General features: G+C 33.9%; 1 protein-coding gene across 1 annotated transcript in view; it reads left to right on the top strand.

Moving 5' to 3' along the window:
- The first annotated feature begins 361 nt into the window (after positions 1–361).
- The window catches only part of LOC110034171, a 112,474-nt gene continuing 91,974 nt past the window's right edge, over positions 362–20,861 (top strand). The window contains 6 exon segments of the mRNA XM_020738465.1: positions 362–783; positions 880–964; positions 1,801–1,840; positions 1,942–2,190; positions 8,531–8,630; positions 8,725–8,799. Of these exon segments, the coding sequence (XP_020594124.1) occupies positions 652–783; positions 880–964; positions 1,801–1,840; positions 1,942–2,190; positions 8,531–8,630; positions 8,725–8,799 (681 nt within the window). The 5' untranslated portion in view covers positions 362–651.

Here is a 20,861-nt window from a genome sequence, read left to right as displayed (position 1 = left end):
TCTTCCGGTTGAGGCGTAAAAGTGAATTTTTTTAAATTTTATTAAGAATGAATCAAATAATGTTATGAGAATCCGGATAAAAACTCTTATTTCTCACCTTACCACCATAATACCGTCATCTGTAATCTAAATAACGAAAAATTATTCCATACGGATCAGTCACCTCACGCAAGTGACCGATCCAGACCGTAGATCAACCGATCTACGGTTCCGATGTATTTCGGTGGGTCCCACCGAAATTTTTTTTAAAAAAAATGGAAATAATCCTGACCGTAGATCACCGTGATCTACGATCAGGATCGGACACCGCATGACAATAATTCCTGCAAAATAACCGAGTGTGGTTCTGAAATAAGAGTCCCACATCGAACTGTACGAATTCCGAAGATTGGGTTTGCCACTTCTGAGTCGGACCCAACATTTCTCTGGTCGTGTCCAGGCCGCCGGAAAACGATCCTCAAAACTCTCATTAGCTGCCCGTGTTCTAAACCTCCCTCACCGGTGATTTTCACATCCAGAAAGCGATTCGCGCTGTCGTGTTTTTTTTTTTTTTGGAATCTTGTAGACCTACTTTAAGAGATCTGGGAAATTCGAAACTCCATAGTTCGTTGGTTTCGATATCCCGATTGATTGGAGGACGAGCGCGTCGTGATGCTCCGATTGAGGGCATTCCGTCCATCCGGCGACAAGATCGTTAAGATTCAGCTCCACCCTACGCATCCTTGGCTCGTCACTGCGGATGACTCTGATCACGTTTCAGTCTGGAATTGGGAGCATAGACAGGTCTGAATCTCCGGCCATTTTTCGATGTTTCCGCGAGACTATTTTATGTTTCCTTTTGTCGATACGGTTCCTTGTCCTTACTGCCTGTATACCCAGGTGATTTATGAGCTGAAAGCTGGTGGGGTGGATGAAAGGCGTTTGGTTGGGGTGAAGCTTGAGAAGCTCGCTGAGGGAGACTCCGGTATGTCGCTGCAAGCTTTGGTAGTTTAGTTGGTATTATTTACGCAGATTATTTTATTTCTTATGAAACGGATTGTTGAAGATTGCATGCTTGGCTTTTATGCATTACTTTTTCATGAAGACTTGAGCTCAATTCTGGTTGTTCGTAGATCATTGTTCTGATTAATTATTTTAATAGAAGAAAGCATCCGCAGAACGTTATGAATTGATTTCTTTTCTTGTGAAGAACGGCATATACTCCAATTATCAAATGCATGAAGTGAGTTAGTCTGGGTAGTCGTGAAATCTGTCTATTGCATGTATGATGTACTTATAGACTTTGGGTGGCACAAATGTGTTAAAAAAGTCTTAGTGCCTGCATGGCTTTTGCATATGATATCCAACTTTGGTATGTTTAAATACTTCTATGTGGTTGTTTGTCCATGTTCCAGTCAATCAGGTGTGCATAATGCATCCTTTTACAAGTAGGGCTTGTATTATGTATGCATGTGAGTTTTAAGATACATATTTATGATGGTTTTAGCTCTTGCATGAAGCTAGTGGCGGAGCTATATTTTCAAGCGAGAGACGGTGAAAGGATTAGCTCAAAGTTATAATAGAAGTTAAGCATAACACTTTCATGCTATGATTTAGCTAAATAGAGTTTTCTCAAATCTAAGGGGACAAGAGCTAGCTCCAATTCTCCTTGGTCCAACACTTGATGAAGCATCACAAATATTGTTTAGAAATTTTAGTGTTTGTTAGATTTAATCTTGTTCCTTGACTTTTCTCATGGTTTGTTTCTATTCGTGCTTCTCTTAAGTTGATGTTATTTCTTGTTGTGTTTATTGCATGAAGAGCCTAGAGGAAAACCCACAGAAGCTATTCGGGGAGGGAGGTATTGTTTTTGTTTTGCCACATCACCTGTATCTATTAAGTTAGCATTCTTGTTATATCCTTAAATTTGTGCATCAACGTTGGCTGTTTTTGGTATTTCAGTGTAAAGCAGGTGAGCTTTTATGATGATGATGTGCGATTTTGGCAACATTGGCGAAATCGATCTGCTGCTGCTGAGGGTCCATCTGCAATGAGTCAAAACTCTCCAACTTTTAATTCTCCTACTCCAAGCACTCGAGGGAGGCATTTTCTTGTCATATGCTGTGAAAATAAAGCTATATTTTTGGATTTGGTGACTATGCGTGGGCGGGATGTTCCAAAGCAAGAACTCGACAACAAATCTCTTCTTTGGTATTTCCTTTTCTCTTGTCATGGATTGATCTGAATGGATACATATTTGCATTCCTCATAGTGTGTAAATAATTTTGAAGCAACATATCATGGAATATTTGTTGTTTTAAAGTGAAAGTTGCAAGCTTTGTCACGCTGTAATAACTATATATTTCGTTGATATACAAAAGAAATCATAGTTAGACTTTTGTTGGTTTTTCATTCTATCAGAAGGTATTGCATGGTTTATATAATTGATTTTTTTGGCCTGAAGATTTAAACTTGGCGCATTAATATAATTTTTATCTTGTGGCACCTCATATATAGGTTGGCTTTACATATAGATGTAGTGCTTCAAGGCCAAGGGGACAAAAGTTTTGTCCAAAACATACTTAGACGAGATTTAATTGCCTGTTCAACTTCATATTGTAAAGCAAATAGGCTTAAAATGTAAAATTTGGTTTTTATTGAAGTGGAATTATGGTTTGCCCCGGGCAATTTGCAATAGCCTTTTTATGTTTCATAATGGAGATTGATTTATGGAAGAAGACAGATGGTTTTGAAGGTGAGTTTGTTGTAGATTAGTACTGGCTTGTTGAAGGCAGAGATTATGTTTTAGCTTTCTCAATAGAGAGGAAACTACTTTCTTCAGATAGAGGAAAGGAAAATTGGGTAAGTTATGCATAGGCCATTGATTGAATAAAAAAAATGATAGCTTAATGCTCCATGTTTCCTTGCAAGAATGGGACTTGTGATGCTTTTTAGGGTAAAGGATGGGCTTGGAGCAGTTATTAAGTTGCTTCTAGTATAATTTGAAGGCCCTAAGCTTGATTCATGGAATTAGCCTTTTTGCGAATGCATGTTTTTGTTTTCATGCATTAGATGTGGATGTCTAGGTTTGGTTGGATTACATAGTTAGCATGTGACCTGCCTTATTAATAGTTTGCCAGATTTTAAAATTATAAGCTGAAGAAAAACTTGAGGGGAATTCTCAAAATTCTTATTATTCAATCTTCAACCCTAACGTTACATATATAGGTAAACTGATCCTTCAAAATTTGATATCTTACCAAATATATCTAGCTAGAATATTGAAGTGAAATAATTATGAAATAAACATAAATAGAAAGAGAATAAAACTAATCAAGGAGTTTTTCAAACTGTCTCCAATTAGTAGGGAGACCAATCCTCCTATATTTCCACTCCCTCAAGGTGGATCGTAGATGTTGTAGAGACCAAACTTGGTATTAAACTTGAGAATGGCTTAATAGAAAAGCTTCAGTCAAGACATCAACTTGTTGGTGTGTCGGGATGTAACTTTGTTGTATAATTTCATAGTTAACTTTTCATTGATAATTTTTTTTTATCAATTTCAATATGTTTGGTTTTGTCATGATGAAAATGGTCCTTGGCAATACAGATAGTTGCTTAACTGCCACAACTTTTGTACAGGCCTACCAGAGTTACATCCCAGTTCCCTCAATAATTTTTGAATCTAAAACCCTTTATAGCTTTCTAAGGCAAGTTCCCCATACTTTGATTCTGCATTGCCTCTAGAGACAATAATTTATTTCTTACTTCTCTATGTGGCTAGATTTCCTCATACATTGGATGATAATCTATGGTTGACCTTCTATCAATGAGTTTCTTAACCAAACTTGCATTAGTGTAGAGTTTTACCTCATTGTTTCTGGTTATCTCAAGCAATAATCAATAACCAGGATTCTTATTAAGAAATCTCAGGATCCTGTGCACTATCTCTAACTGCTCTTCATTTGGGTTATTTATATATTGGCTCACAATACTAACAGAGTATGAAATATTTGATATAGTATATGATATGTAGATGGGATTTCTTATGAATCTTTGATATCTTTCTTTTTCACATATATACTTTCTTCTTCCTTATTAGACTTTTTTGTTGGGATCCATTGGAATATCTACAGGGTTGTATCTAATCATCCCCGTTTCCTTTAGTGAATCTAGGATGTATTTTCTTTGTGATATAACAATACTCTTTTTAGACCTTTTTGCTATTTCCATTCATGGTTTCTAGTTCAATGATTTCTAACTCAATGACAAATATTTATTTGATTTTAAGAATGTTCTTTTCATGATCACCAGTAAGAATCATATCTTTCATGTATACTATTAGTTCAACCATTTTACATTTCTGAGTGTCTTTGATTAATAGTGTATGTTCAACTTGATCTTGAGAGTATCTATTAGATCTCATAGTTTTAATAAATCTTTCAATACGTGCTCTTGGTGGCTGCTTAAGACTTCATAGTGATTTTTTTGAGATTGTATACTAGGTGTTTGTTTGAATCATTCTCAAGATCTGGTGGTATCTCTTTGTACACTTCCTCAAGATCTCCATTAAGATATTTTTTATGTCAAGTTAATGTAGACCCTACTTATTGTTAACTGCTACTGATAGGAGAACTCTGATAGCGTTCATTTTGGAAACCAATTCAAACGTCTCCTTATAATCAATTCCATAAGTTTGAGTTAAACATTTTGCAACCAGTCTCACTTTGAATCTCTCAATACCACTACCAGCTTTGTAATTGATGTTGAATAGTCATTTGCATCCAACTGGCTTCTTATCCCGAGGAAGCTTAGTAAGAGTCCATGTGCCATTATGTTTTTTGTGTTTAAATCTTCTCATCAACTGTTTTCCTCCATTCCAAAATTTTCAAGTGTTTTATGAATGAATTTAGGAATCTACACACTATCAAAGTTATATACAAAAGCTTTATAATGTGAGGATAACTTCCCATAAGCTACATATTCTGGAATTGGATATTTACCTTGTCATCAATGCTATAAGAGGAAGGTGATAACCTATGAATTATAGATTCCTCACACAAAATTTTTTTGTGAATGTGGACTTAGTTTTTGGCTTGAACTGTTTTCCTCCATTTTGAATTTTAAGAGTTTCATGAATGGATTTAAGAATTTACACATTTTCACGATTAGATACAAAAGCCTTATAGTGTGAGGACAACTTCTCATAAGCTATATACTTCTGAATTAGATATTTAGTACAATCTTTTTTGTAATCAACACTAGAAGAGGAAGGTGATAACTCATGAGTTATAGATTCCTCTTTCGAAATTTCAGGTGAGTGTGGACTCAGTTTTAGGCTTGAGCATTTATGTCTTTGCATTTTGTCTTCCAATTGCTCAAGATTTTTCTTTCTCATTGTATACACACGAAGTTCTTTATTATGAATTTTAAGTTGTGTTAATTGGACATTCCCATGTGCGATATTTTCATGCAGTGGTGTTTGGGAGATAGAATTGTTAGGTAGAAAGAAGGGTAGGTTATGAGGCAGTGTATTATTAATTGCATCACAAATTTGATGTTTATTTGTACTCTCCACTTGAACATCATGTTTAGGATAGTAGTGTTAATTTTCAAAAAAGGTGACATCCATGAAGTTAGTAGTCTTTTTTGGTAATAGACAAGTCTTACACTATTACTTATAGTCTTTTTTGTTAGAAACATACCTAATGAACATGATGAATTTAATGTCAGGTTTTGTGTGGTTTGGAGAATGAATGTGAACAAAAAGATACAACTTTTTTTAAGTGGTACAGCAGAAGAGATCTCTGATGCGGGGATAGATATCCATATACATGAAGTAGTGTTTTGAAATTGATTGCTCGATTAGACATTCAATTATAAGGTAAGTTGCACTAGGTACTGCTTTCCTCTAAAAATATTTTGAAACTTAATAAGAAATCATATTTGAGCGGGACTCCTCAAAAAGATGTCTATTGTTTCTCTCAACAATCCCATTTTGATGTGAGGTATTAATACATGAACTCGTATGGATGATTCCATTTTTTGAAAGGTAGGATCTAAGGATAAAATTGAAATATTTGTTTGCTACATAAGTTTCGAGGGTCACAATTCTAGATTGGAATTGAATTTGAACTATGTTATGGAAATTTTGGAAGATTTAGGTTATTTCAGATTTCTCGTTCATAATGAATACCAATGTGATTATGAATACCAATGTGATTATGAATACCCATGTGAGGTATCAATGAATTCAACAAACTATCAAGCCCCACTTATGGTTCTTACTATTAAAGGTCCTCAAATGTCACTATGGATAATAGAAAAAGGATGCGAAAGTTTGTACTGGGTAATATGATAAACATCTCTAGTGTGTTTGGTAAGTTGAGAAGTCTCACATTGATAAATGCTTGATTTTTTTATTGATAAAAAGATGACGATATACAAATTTTGTAACATAATTGAAATTAGGATTCAGACGATAATACCATACATGCTTAGAGAGAGATTTTTCTTAAGAAGATATACACCTTGATGCATTGAAGCATTCCCAATCGCCTTCCTTGAATCTATCATCTGAAATTCACAATGAGTTTGTAAGAAATTTACTTGTGCATTTCATATCATGCGTAAGCTTACTGATTGAAATTAAGTTACAGTCCAATTGTAGAACATATAAAATAGAGGAAAGAGTAATATCATAAGAGAGCTTTATATCTATTTTTTCTAGCAATTCTTGAGTGGAATCCATCTGCAAGTTTGGTAGCTCGAGTCTCTAAATAGTTGATTAGAGTCATAATATCAGAAGCCCTTGAATTATGATCCACGACCTAAATCTCTCATTGCTGGCAAGATGAGAGAATGGTATATTACATTGGTGTGTCACGAAACAAGTGTGCTGTTCTGAATTGCTCTCAAGAAATTTTTTTAGTACTTCACGTTGTTCCTTGGTGAATGGGTCTGCGATGCTTCTGATGTGGTAGCAGCATTAGCTTTGCTCTCTTGATCTTTATTTCTTTGTCCATTTTTCCAATTCGTCAGTTTCTCATGGATTTTCCAACATTGTCTTTGAGGTGCCCACTTTTCTTGTGGTAGTCGCATGTGGGACGATTTTTTTTGAACGTTGAGTCATGAGAAGAATTATGATAGTACAGAGCTTAATTTTCAACATATTGTGAATTCCCATCTCCAGTCATCATAAGCTTCTTTTTACTCTTCTAACTTCAGTAAAAGCTCCACGGGTAGATAAAAGAGTCTTTATTTCCATTTCCTCCTCACTTCATCCAATTCTTTGGTTAGTCTCACTAGGAATTTTATAGTTCTTTTCTTCTCAATGATAAATTTATACATCACGACATAATGCGAATATTTTCGCAGATATCTCGAACATATCCAGTTGAAGACAATAATTTGTCCGGGTGTTGAAATATTGGGTGACGCTTTGCTCTCCTTGATGAAGATCGAGTAGTTTGTTTCAATCTCAAACAAATTTACAATATTCTCAGTTTTGAAATAAGTTTCTCTTGCGTCCTCCCAGGTTTTTTTGGCTGATTTGTAGAGGAAGCTCTCTTACTTTTGTAGTCATTGAGTTGACTAGTTAAGACATTACTATATGATCTTGAATCTTCCATGTGTGATAGTTATGATTAGTGAGTTCAGGAAGAGTGAACTTGTTTTTTAAATAAGTTTTAATTTTTATCCGAAAATTGATTTAAACATTAAAAATTACTTGTCATCTTCACTGCTGATTTTAGTGCTCATCGAATTTGTTGAAAAATTGCTTAATTTGCATTGAGAAGAAACCGATGGTCTTCCAGATATATAAATCTAAACTGGCTTGTGGAATTTATGTGTTGTAAGGACATTATCAAATGAAGGCTTGAAAAGGATGTTTTTAAAGTTTTGAGATGAACATCGAATGGCATATCGTACTTTTTGATTGTTATATGCAACCTTAAGAGAAAGTGGTGTTCATTAGGTTCATAGCAGAAAGTGATATGCCTATTGCAGTTTGTGTTGACCTAAGCATCATACTATTTCCATATTTAATTGTAAGGCTTTTTTTTTTCTACATTGTAGGGTCATTTAAATGAAAATATGACAACACAATGGAGAAAAAGGATTCATGTAGCCGACCCTATTTAGTGGGATGAAGGCTTGTTGTTTTATTGTAGGGTCCATTTAGTTGTGAAGTTCAATAACATGCTATAAAAAATTAGTGAATTCCCTTTATTCCATCATTTAGTTTTGGTTTCAAATAATGCCAAAACTTTCAAAATCCTTCAGATCACAGGATGCCACTTTCATCCACAAAACCATGAAAGTTGAATTATTACTTTTTAAGGCATGTTTTCTTTCCACTAGCAGCGAAATGGTCCGTATTGCTAGTAAGCTTATCAGTTTCACAAAACCAGAGGAAATTAAGTTATTACTTTCTAAAGCATGTTTACTTTCTAAGAGAAGCCAAATGACCCATATTGCTTGTAAGCTCATCAGTTTCCTTTTGCATGGTGTTTCAAATAGTATCTCTGAAAAATTCCTGTCATTGCAGCATGGAATTTCTTTCTAGATCTGCTGCAGGTGATACCCCTCTTGTTGCCTTTGGTTCATCTGATGGTGTAATAAGAGTTCTTTCAATGATTACATGGAAGGTTAATACAACTTTTCTTTTTGAATAATTTCATATGTGAAGAACTATTAATTCCGCGGATTATTTGATGGTAATGAAGGAGTTGTTTATTACAGCTTGTTCGAAGGTATACGGGTGGTCACAAGGGATCAATATCATGTTTGTTGACATTTATGGCATCTACTGGCGAGGTACCACTTCAACATGATATTCCGTTGGAAACCTGACATTGAATGCTTTTTATCTGTGACTTATATTAACCGTTGCTTCTGTGCTTTTGATATGATTTTTGTCTTTTTGAAGACATTAATATGAAAGAAGTAGAGATCACATTGTTACTTAAGCTTGCTTTAATCAGAAGTAAACTCTATTTACACTCTCTAATTTTTGATGTTTGAATGTTTTTATTAAACAGCTTGGTGTTTTTGCTAAGGGATCTCACTTAAATATGACAGCCTACTATTATTTTTGTCATTAATGTGTGATATTGTATGGAATTGGTACTTTCATACAGTTGTTGAGTTCAGTAACTAAAACGTTTAGTGATAATCTGCTCAAAGACTTGTTTCTGTATTCAGAACTGTCTACGATATATTAGCAGGATTCTTTTGTATGCATTTTTGGAAAATTTCAAAATTTTTGAAACAGTTTTTTATGACATGCGAGATTGCTTTTATAAAAAAAACATTCTGTTCTCGACCAAAAGCACTATGAATTAATATACTCCTATCAACCTTTTCTGCAATTTATTTCAGGCATTACCCAGGCTCTCTTATTGGCTTGTAGATTTGCATTATCTGAGACCAGTTGATAGATTTCCTGAAATATCAACTATGGTTTAGATCAGATGCATTATGAATTGTAATTGGGCATGCATATCCTTCTTTATATTAGAAACTAGCTTGGAACCCTCTGAATAAGCTATTGAAAGGCTCACATATCGAACAACCCAAACTGCTGATATTGTAACAACCCGAACTCCCATCCATTGAGATATTATCCACTTCAGCCTAACGATTTATAATTTTTCCCCTTTTGTGTAACTTCCTAGGAGGTCACTGTCTCAGGAGCGCTCTCGTATAACTTTGGAGTTTTAACTGAAGCTCCAACCATGACATCAAAAGGTGTCTCGATGCTAGAGAGTTGAACTTTATTCTACTTAACTACGTTTCACTATCTCCCAGAGATGTTCTAATCAATTTTGTTAACTAGAATCATCTGAGCCAGATAGGATTTGAGAGGTGACTTTTATAAATTCATGGGATAGCTCCCACCATATAACACTTCGTCTCATCTAAGGTTTAAGATGTGGCTTTCATGGTGTATTACTTTATTTTGTATGACACTTCCTAGCTTTAGGCTGGTGTAATTTTGTGATATCAACTCCCATCCATCGAGATATTGTCCATTTTGGCCGAATAACCTCACCATTTTGTACCATTGGCATAACTCCTCAGGAGGTCTTCCATATCTCATGGGAGTTTCTGTAAGAGCATGCTTAATTTTGGAGTTTCTGTTCGATCTTCCTCTGATTGTGAAAACTATTGATTTCACGGTATCATGAAATTCTCGCAATTGGGATCATCGATTCTGCGATGAGGGATTTCACATATTGCGAGAATTCTGCTCTTGCTATTTTGCGGGCACGAGAGCTCCTACATTATTCTCTCTGCCTAGGAATGACCTCTTCTTTTTTGGGATCACTTGGGTCCCATTGTTAGATATTCTTTTTCCCAAATCACCTAAAGAGATATCTGAAGCCCAGGTCCACACTCTTGTTTGATCATTTGTTTGTTTTTGTATTATTTGAATTGAACTGATAGTTAATACCTAAATTACTCCACATAGCTTTCCGAAAATAGGTGACAATTTTCTCATCTCTAACATGATGGATCTCTCTTAGCATAGAAAACTTATGAGGTAGAGTGTATGCCTAAAAATTCTAAAATTCTTTTATATGTGGTTGCCCTATGTTTGGTATCGACTCCTTGAATTTATGGCCCTTTTGGACAAACAATGCCCAATTCTGTTGATGCTTCACTTAATGCCTATAAAAGGGTAGTTCGCGGTGCCACAACCCCAAATTCTGTATGAACGCCTATTATCTTTGACTCACTACCTTCTAGGAAAACCAATGCTAATCTTGTTGGAGTCTCTTTCATGGGTTCAACTTGAATAATTAACATATCTCCCTTTTGGGCTGTAAGATATTACTTATCTTTAACATCTTCATGCAGTCCCATGTCACTATCCACCTCTGCAACTACTCCTTGCTCTGTGAATGAGATCATTCTACTGTTTGGCCAATTTATTGCATGGTGCCTAAAATCGTAACACTTGAAGCTCCTCTTTGTTTTAATAGATCTAAGAATGTTGGCGGTCTCCACATTTTCTTCACTTTTCATGGGTTTCTCTTCTAGCGGGAGCTTGCTTGAGTGCTCCACTAGGTGTACTATTGCTACCTGATCCTGCGGTTGAACTCTGTTTTTAAGATGTAGCGATCAACTGGGGACGTAACTTTATTATCAGTTTCAAAGCTAGCACATCGAGTAAAGACCAATATGGTTATAATTCTACCATGTTGCCAATGGACAGTCTCAATCTCTCTAAATATCAAGCTATGATGTTTTGCCTTGGTTCCACTATTTTACATTTCAACTTAAGCTGCTCGAACTTAGCTGTGTATTCATTTACTGAGTTCTTATTGTTGTAAGTGTTGAAGTCTTAAAAATATATCCTGCCTATAATTTGCAGGTAAGTACTTCCGCTGCATCTCCATTTTTATCTTGGATCAGGCATTGATTTTTTGCTTTCTCTCTTATGGTATGGTAGACACTTCAAATTTTTTTCACCACAAAGCTTGATGGCTGCTAGCTTTGCCCTTATTTCAGATGGAATGCCCAAAAACAAGTTCCACCATCTGGAGTCACTCGATGAATTTATCTGGATCTATGCGAGCATCAAAATCTGGTATATACATCTTTACTCCAAGATCCTGGCTTAGCCTCTGATCTTCTATGCGAAATTATGAGGGTATTGGTTCTTCATCACTGAAAATTGCTTGGTGGAAGGTATTCACATCCTCTACTCAATCTGACGAGTCACTGTTGTGGCTACGCGTGATCAAATTAGATTGTCTTCTCTCAAAAACGACAAGCTTCTGTTGCATTTAGATGATTTTTTGCTGATATCCTCCATAGTGAGCTCTTAGACATCTATTTGTTAATATTTTCTAGGTCCACCTTAAAATTACATATTTTTTATTTACATTTTATGCTCAATTTTTTAGGATATAATGCTTTAATGAAGGATATTTTTATATTTTTGGTTGCAGGTGCAAAAAAAATAGTTGTAAGTGTAAAAAGGAGAAAAAATACATAAAAAATGAGAAAAAATACATAAAAAGGAGCAAAATGGGTTAAATTGAAGAAAAGTACCAAACCAGCCGAACTGACACCAGGTGTATAAATTGGCTGACGCCTAGGCATGACGGTTTGGCGCAACGGTTATTTTTTAGAAGATTCATTGAATAAGAACGAATTTTGAATATGTCTGAAACAACCCTTGGTCATTTTCGAAGCTTTGTAAATATGGATTAATTCCAAATGGCTGAGAGTTGGATATATAAAGTCTCATAGTGTGTGAGTGTGTTAAGTGTGTGAGAAGTTTTCTATGTGAGTCTTTGTTATTTCTGGGGTTTGTGAGTCTTGTAAGTGCTGTTGGAGTCAGAGAAGTCAGAGAACTTCAAAGGAGTGCTTGGGGGAACATTCCAAATAATTATTTGTATATTTGTCTTTAAGTTTTGTACTTTGGATTGAAGTTTTATAAATATGTTTTGTTTTGTTATCCCCATATTTAGTGCGTAGTTTTCTTTCTTTCTCATTGCAATATGAAGTAATTAAGTAAGTGATTTTGGTTTTGTTTAAAACTTCTTTTATTCTTAAAAATTGTGATGATATTTTTACCGGTCATTTATTTACTTTGCAAATTAACCACTTGTATTGTTAAAACATGTTGAGGAACTTATAGATTCGAAAGGGCTAAGATTTCTTAACTTATAAATATCACATTCTAAAAAGTAGTCGTGATCGTCTGAAGGAGGGTGCTAATAGATAGGGAGATAAGATTTGATGGACGTAAAATTGATGTTTTTAGAGTGACAGACTAGACTCTTTTATTAATTGATGGTCAAGAGATTGGAACTAAGGGTCACTGGTAGGTCCTATAGAGAGGGCACAATGGGTAATCTAGGAGTGAGAGATTAAAACCTATCCAACACTACTATACATGCCGCACAACTTTAGATTAATCAATGTTCTTTGCACAATTCGAATGAAGTAAAGGATATTTATGTTCTATTTGTCACAATATTATATATATTGTCTAAGTAATTACATTTACTTTTACTTACAAGTTGTAGAATTTAGTAAACTTAATTTTCATCTTCAGATAATTGCTGTAATCTTAAGTAAAGTTTTCTTAAAGTCAAAATTTCTGTATTTCGTTTTATTATATTCTTATTTTTGGCTTCCCTGTGGGATCGATACTGAAGTTTTTTAAAAAAATTCTATATTACTTGAAACGATACATATACTTGCATGTTACCCATAGTGAGAAAACCATTTCTTTAATTTTTATGATATTGCATTTGTTCTCACTAGTCGTTAAATATAATTTGGTTCAAGTTTTTGACATATTAAAAATTATTAAATATCTGCTTAATTGCGGGTCATGTCAAGTTTTTGGCGCCGTTGCCGGGGAAGTGCTGCAATAAGAAATATTGAGAATCAACTGGGACAAATTGCTAACGCACTTAGCAATACACTCCAGGGAACACTTTCTAGTAATGTTGAAGTAAATTCTAAAGGAACAAAACAAGAACATTTGTTCAATTTAGGAGTGGAAAAGAATTAAAAGTTGGAAGTCAAAAGAGATTGAAGTTGAGAGAAAAATTGAAGAACCTATAGAAACTATTTCGAAAGACCAAGAACGATCTGCCTCTCCAACTAAAATGATTTATAATGACCACCATCCATTTTTCTTCAAAGACTTGGACAACAAAAGCTTGATCAACAATTTTCAAATTTTTTTGAGATATTTAAGAAGTTTACAATCAATATTTCGTTTTCAGAAGCTTTGGAACAAATGCCGAGTTATGCCAAATTTATGAAAGATATATTAAACAAGAGAAGAAGTTTGAAGCTTCTGAGACTGTTGCACTAAGCGAAGAATGCAGTGCAATAATTTAAAAGAAACTTCCTTAAAAGCTTAAAGACCTTGATAGCTTCACAATACCCTGTGCGATTGGATAGAAATTTTATGGAAAAGCCTTTGAGATTTGGGAGCTAGCATTAGTCTCACGAATTTATCCATTTTTGGAAGGTTAGACTTAGGAGAGTTTCTCCCACTCATTGTTACCCTTCAGTTTGCTGATCAATCTATTACTTATCCTAAAAGGGTTATAGAAGATGCACTTGTTAAGGTGGATAAATTTATCTTATCTGTGGATTTCATTGTGTTCGACATAGAAGAAGAAAAAAAAATTCTTATTATTTTTGGGGAGATCTTTTTTTATTACCAGACGTGCTATGATTGATGTATAGAAAGGAGAGATGACCATGAGAGTTAATGATCAAGAAGTAACATTTAATGTTTTAAATTCAATGAGGCATGAGGCATCCTGCTAAAGAAAATGTTATAGGATGGATATTATGGATTATATGATTGCTGAACATTACCAAGAAAAATGTGAAGTCATTTTCGAGGGAAAAAAAAGAAGTGATATTAGATCAGGACGGAACAGACAGTGAACCTGATAGTGATTTTGAAGAAAAATAGTTGGAGATGAATGCTGGGGATACAAATTATGTTCAGGAAAATTTTGAGATTTTGGATACCACTGAAAATAGTAAATTTCTATTCTTTTCAATAGAAAAATCTCTTGAACTTGAGATGAAAATACTTCCTATGCATTTAAAGTATGCATTTTTGGGAAAGTTATCAACTTTACCTGTTATAATATCTTCAAATTTAACTAAAGATCAGGGAAAAAAAAATTATTTGAGACATTGAGAAATTATAAAAAAACTTTTGGTTGGACGTTAGCAGATATTAAGGGAATCAGTCATTCAATCTGTATGCACATAATTTTAATTGAAGATAACTATAAACCTAGTGTTCATTCTCAAGAAATATTAAATCCTATGATGAAATAAGTGATAATTTTTTTTTTAAAGTGGTTAGATGTTGAGATTATTTATCTTATATTTGATAGTGCATGAGTTGATCCTATTCATTGTGTTCCTAAGAAAGGAGGAGTGACTGTAGTTGTAAATGAAAAAAAAATGAATTAATTCCAGCAAGACAAGTCACTGGATGACAAATTTATATTGACTATAGAAAATTAAATACTGTCACTATGATGAATCATTTTCCTTTACATTTCTTGGACCAAATGTTAGATAGACTAGCAGGACATGAATACTTTTGCTTTTTGAATGAATATTCTGGTTACCAACAATTACCTATTGCTCTAGAAGATCAAGAAAAGACTACATTTACAAGTCCATATGTTGTTTTTAGAAGAATGCCGTTTGACGCACCTGTAACTTTTCGAAGGTGTATGATGTATATGTTCCTTGACTTAGTTGAGAAAGGAATTGAAGTGTTTATGGATAATTTCTCAGTTTTTGAAACCTCTTTCGATTCATGTTTAAATCATCTAGCAAGGGTTCTAAAAGACTGAAGAAACAAATTTAGTTTTTAATTGGGAGAAATGTTAATTTATGGTCACAAAATGTATTGTATTGGGACATAAAATTTCTAAAAATGAAATGAAAATTGGTGAAGCAAAAGTTCAAATTATTACTGAATTACAACCTCTTAATTCAGTAACTGCTTTAAGAATTTTTCTAAAACAGGCTGAATTTTATAAGAGGTATATTAAAGACTTTTCTAGAATTGCTAAACTTTTATGCCATCTTTTAGAAAAAGGATAATTGTCTTAAAGCTTTTAATTTATTAAAGGAAAAGTTAATTACTGCACTTATCATTGTTTCACCTGAATGGAAAAAATCGTTTGAATAAATGTGTGATGCAAATGATTACGCTATTGGAGCTGTTTTAGGACAAAAATACGAAACAAAGCTGTTGACAATAGCATATGCTTTTGATAAATTTAGATCGTGTTTATTTGGAGCTAAATGCATTGTGCATACTGATCATTCCTCTATAAAATATTATATGTCAAAAAAAGATGCGAAACCAAAATTAATCTGATTCGTTCTACTTTTGCAAGAATTTGATTTTGAGATAGTGAATAGGAAAGGAGCTGATAATCAAATTACTGATCGTGGGTCAGTATAACATAAATGAGAATTTTCTTGATAAACAACTTTATGCTGTTGTTGAGTGACATATACCGTGGTATGCTGATATAGTTAACTACTTAGTAATATTCTACCTTGCGGACTAACAAACCACCAAAAAAAGAAATTTGTGTATGATGCAATGTTTTACTTTTGGGATGACCCTTATTTACATAAAAGATGTCATGATTCGGTTATTCTAAGATGTGTACCAATTAATGAAATCCTAGAAGTTATATAAAAAAGTCATAAATCTGATTTTGGGGGATATTTTGGAATAAATAAGACTGCATTTAAAATTTTGCACTCTAGATTTTATTGGCATGCGTTGTTTAAAGATGTTAATAATTATGTGAAAACTTGTGAGCGACTTCTGAGAGTAGATAATATTTCTAAAAGAGATGGAATGCCCCTAAATTTTACTTTAGAAGTTGAAATTTTTGATGCATGGGATTTATATTTAATGAGACTATTTGTACCATCATTAGGAAAGATATATATCTTATTAGCTGTGAATTATGTGTCTAAATGGATTGAAGCGATAGCCTTGCCTCATTGTAATGCTATGAGTGTCTCAAAATTTCTAAACAAAAATATTTTTGCTAGATTTGAAATGCCAAGAGTGATCATTATTGATGGGGAAAATCATTTTAAGAATTTTAGAATTGACACATTACTTAGAAAATATGAAATTTTAGAAAATATGAAAATATGAAATTAAACATAGGATTGCCACAACTTATCACCCTCAGACTAGTAGATTAGTAGAAGTATCAAATCGTGAAATTAAAAGAAATTTGGAGAAAACTGCAAATCCTAAAATAACTGATTAGCCTGATAGATTATGAGTTTATAGGATTGCTTATAAAACTCCTATAGGAAATTCTCCATATAGACTCATATTTGAAAAAAACTTTTCATTTACCAGCTGAGTTAGAGCATAAAAATTATTGGGAAATAAAATAATTTAATTATAATTTAAAGGATGGTGGAGAAAAATGATTATTGCAATTAAATGAGCTCGAAGAAATTATGAATGAATCTTAGGAAAATGCTAGAATTTATGAAGAAAAGATGAAAATTTGGCATTATCAAAAGATTTTAAGTAAGAATTTTGAGCATGAACAAGAAGTTTTATTATACAATACATGATTGAAATTATTTTCTGGAAAACTTAATTCTAGGTGGATGGGGTCATTTATTGTGACAAAAGTTTATTCTTGTGGGGTTGTGGAGATTAAAGATAAAAAAATTGAACCTATAATTAAAGTAAATGAACATAGGTTGAAACCTTACGTTGGAGAAAACAAACCCTGTTATAAAGAAACTTTGATGCTTGGTCTATCCGAATAAAACATTTGGATATATTGGGCTGACGATGTAAAACCAAGCGCTTTTTGGGAGACAACCCATAATCAATCTGTGTGATTTGATTTATGTTTGTTATTGTTGTATTATCGTGACTATCCTTTGCTTTAATAACACTTTTTAAACATTATTTAAGATATTAAACAAGATTGAAAATTGATGAAATTTGACGTTAGACGAATCCATGTTCACTAGGATACTGGCGCCTGGTGCCAAAAATTGGCGCCTATGCGCCAGAGTCTTGTGAAGCTGGCGCCTAGGCGCCACAATTTTTGGACGTGGGAACACCGCCCTAAAGCAGTTTTTCTCCATGTCTTCTCTATTAAACTGCCTAGCCTTCGTCCCTAATTTTGATACATTTGAAATTTCAACCAAAGAAAAGAATTTAGAAAGGTTTTGAGATCTAACTTGCTTCCATGGAGAATAGAGAGAATGAATTTTCCATTGGAAATAAGTTTGTGCACATGATGCCCAAACCTATTTCAATGGGTTCTTAGCATTGAGTTTGGAAAAGGTGACGAGCAAGTTGGGGAAGATTGAAGAGGAGCTTTTTAATATACACAACAATTTGCATGAGATGTATCACCAGTATGGGCACTTGGAGTGGCAGATGAAATTTCAATCCAACCACTTGACTAGATATCAAGAATTCCATGTATCCATGTATATCAAGAACAAATGGATTGATGAAAAAACGGTTATAGAATTTCCTCGTGCCCTTGTCTTCTACACATTTGATTGCAGATATTTGGCATGCGAGAAGGGTGACGATAATGAAATCAACAAGGATTGATCATTAGAATATAATTCTAGTGTTTGTGTTTACTTTAGTAAAGGATGTGTTGTGTGTGCTACTTTAACTTCTTGTTGATTGTGAGTTAGTTTGCTTCATTGTGTTTGTCTGTGATATTGTACTTTTGTTTGAAAGTGTATTAATAAAAGTAATGTTTGTGTAAACCCTGTGTTAGAATGTTGGAATTAATGTCAAATTAAAACTTGGGAAATAGAAGATGTTGGGGAATTAATAAACATGAGGTGTGATGCTAAATTAATGTGAAATTTTGCTTTAAAAGGCTTAGTCTTGCCGTGATATACTTAAAACCCAAGGAAAGAAAAAATTCGGGTCAGGCGCCCTACGCGTCAGGACATCCGCACAGCTTGGTGCCTAGGCGACAAAACCCACACCTAGACACCAATTCAATTGAACCGACCGAAAATAAAAAATTTCGCAATTTAAGCCGAACCCACGCCATTGTTGACACCCAAGCTTTTCTTGTTTTTCGCGAAAATCAGCCCTAAGGATTTTCTGAGAGCTCCAATCTTCAAGTTTCTTGGCTCGAAAACACTGGATTTCATTATCTAGAGGTTAGATCTACATTTGAGTATAGTTATTTTGTGATTTCACCATAAATTTTTTTGATACATTAAGTGGAGACCGAAAATGTGCAAAAATATTTAATTTAGTGGTGAAAAATCGATGAATCTAAGCTTTGTTAGCTTGAAAAAGCTTGTAGGAAGCCTATTTATCTTAATTTTGAAATTTGTTGGAATTTTTCTTCAAATTTATTTTAGATAGACAAAGCGAGGAAGGAGAATGGAATCCTATGACAGTGCCAAATTTGTCAACTTTAATGCGTACAACAACTTTGCTTTTTCGAGAAAGTTTATTGCTGAGCGAAGTTTTTATAGACCTGGTGGAGCTATAGAGAGTATTATTTTGGCTCGTTATAAAGAAAGTTTATGTTACTTTACTGCTGTTGCTGTCATCGTTGTGGTTCTAGAATTTTATGCAAACTTACCTGAAACAGATGATGACGAGGTGTTTGTTTGAGGAATAGGAGCAGAGTTTACTGCTGAGAGATTTAATGTGATATATGGTGTGCCACCTGCAATTGACTATTTCTATTATGAGTATACACCTTCTGAGGTAGAGTTAGATCATATTATAACTTATTTGACTACGTGGAGCCTGGAAGATTCGAAAGAAAACTATTTGTTTAATTTTTATCATATTACATTTGTTCTCACTAGTCACTAAATATGATTTGAGTCAAGTTTTTGACATATTATAGAATATAAATTATTTGCGTAATTGCGGGTTGAGTCAGTGGCTGTAATATGTATAAAAGAAATAGATAATAATAATAATAATAATAATAATATATAATATTTGAAACGATTGCAATGGTTTGAAATAACTCTTACAGTTTTGTTTTAAGGATCGATTAAGTCATTTTATTTGAATTGAAGGGAAATAAAAAGCGGGGAGTGCGAGAATCAATGAAGTGGAAAATATTTCGTGAGAGGGAGAAAGGAGATCTGAGTCCCTACGCTTGCCCTAGTGTCACTGTCGTGTGTGTGCAGGAAACAAAGCCGTCTGGGTTTGCGGGAAGCCAAACCGAGCCACTCGTGAATGAGAAAGCATAAGGCGAGGCATAGGGGTATCCAAAAAACCGATCAAGGTTGGTTGGTTTGGTTCGGTTTTAAAATTTGATTTTGGTTTTCGGTTTTTAAAACTTAAATATTTAGGTTTCAGTTTTCGGTTCAGTTTTAATTTTCATTTAACCAAATAAACCAAAAAAATTGATATTTTATTAAAAAAATTTATTAGATTTTAATTTCACGTCGAATAAACTAAGAAAAACAAAATTTTTACCATATTTAATGTTTGATTGAAATAAATAGAAGATTCATGAAATCAAATCAATATTATTCTGATAAACTATGTAATTTGTAATGCTTGTTCTTAGCCAAATTTTAATAAACATTTAAACTTTGATTTTTTTATAACTGAACCGTTTAAACCGAATCAAATTTTGGTTCGTTCGGTTTCGTTTTATCAAACTTTAGATTGGTTCGATTTTTTGGATTATGGATTTCAATTGTAATCGGTTTGATCAATTTTAAAACCAATGCACCCGAACCAACTGAATGCTCACCCCCAATGAGGTGAAGAGATTCGTGCGTGAAGTGGAGAGCCGAACATTGCAGGCTAAAGCAACTTCGGTGAGAAGAAGAAGAAGAAGAGGTAGAAGGGCAGAGGAAACCCTACCCAAAGGAGAAGTTGGAGGAGGAAGGATCATGTGGCTTTTCCTTGTTGTGCAAAGTTTACCACGCTCGATCGACCAGGAGCGATGGAAGAGGGAGGAGATCGACATGTCGTTTATGTTGAAGTCAAGCCCGCGCTCAAAGGATGAGGAAGGGGAGCCGACTCATTTGTTGGCGAAGGAAAAAAAAGAACTTAGAGGAAGAAGAGTGGGTGGGGCGGCTTTGTGTGCTTGCATGTGAGGAAGCTGAACCTAGCATGCAAAGGAAGTGGAAGAAGAAAGAGAAACACGTGCTCGGGTTAGGGCCGCCAAGTTTTTGGCAAGATAAAATTTAATTTTATTGTAATTTAAGTAATGAATTTTGAATATAATACATATAATGTTATTGTTTCAATGTTAATTATATGTTTTTTATATTAGGATCAAACTATTAAAGTTTCGAATTTGAGGTAAAGAGATAATATATATATA

Source organism: Phalaenopsis equestris, unplaced genomic scaffold (genome assembly GCF_001263595.1).
Source record: "Phalaenopsis equestris unplaced genomic scaffold, ASM126359v1 Scaffold001370, whole genome shotgun sequence".
Classification (NCBI taxonomy): Eukaryota; Viridiplantae; Streptophyta; class Magnoliopsida; order Asparagales; family Orchidaceae; genus Phalaenopsis; species Phalaenopsis equestris.
This window is presented reverse-complemented; position numbering and strand designations above follow the sequence as displayed.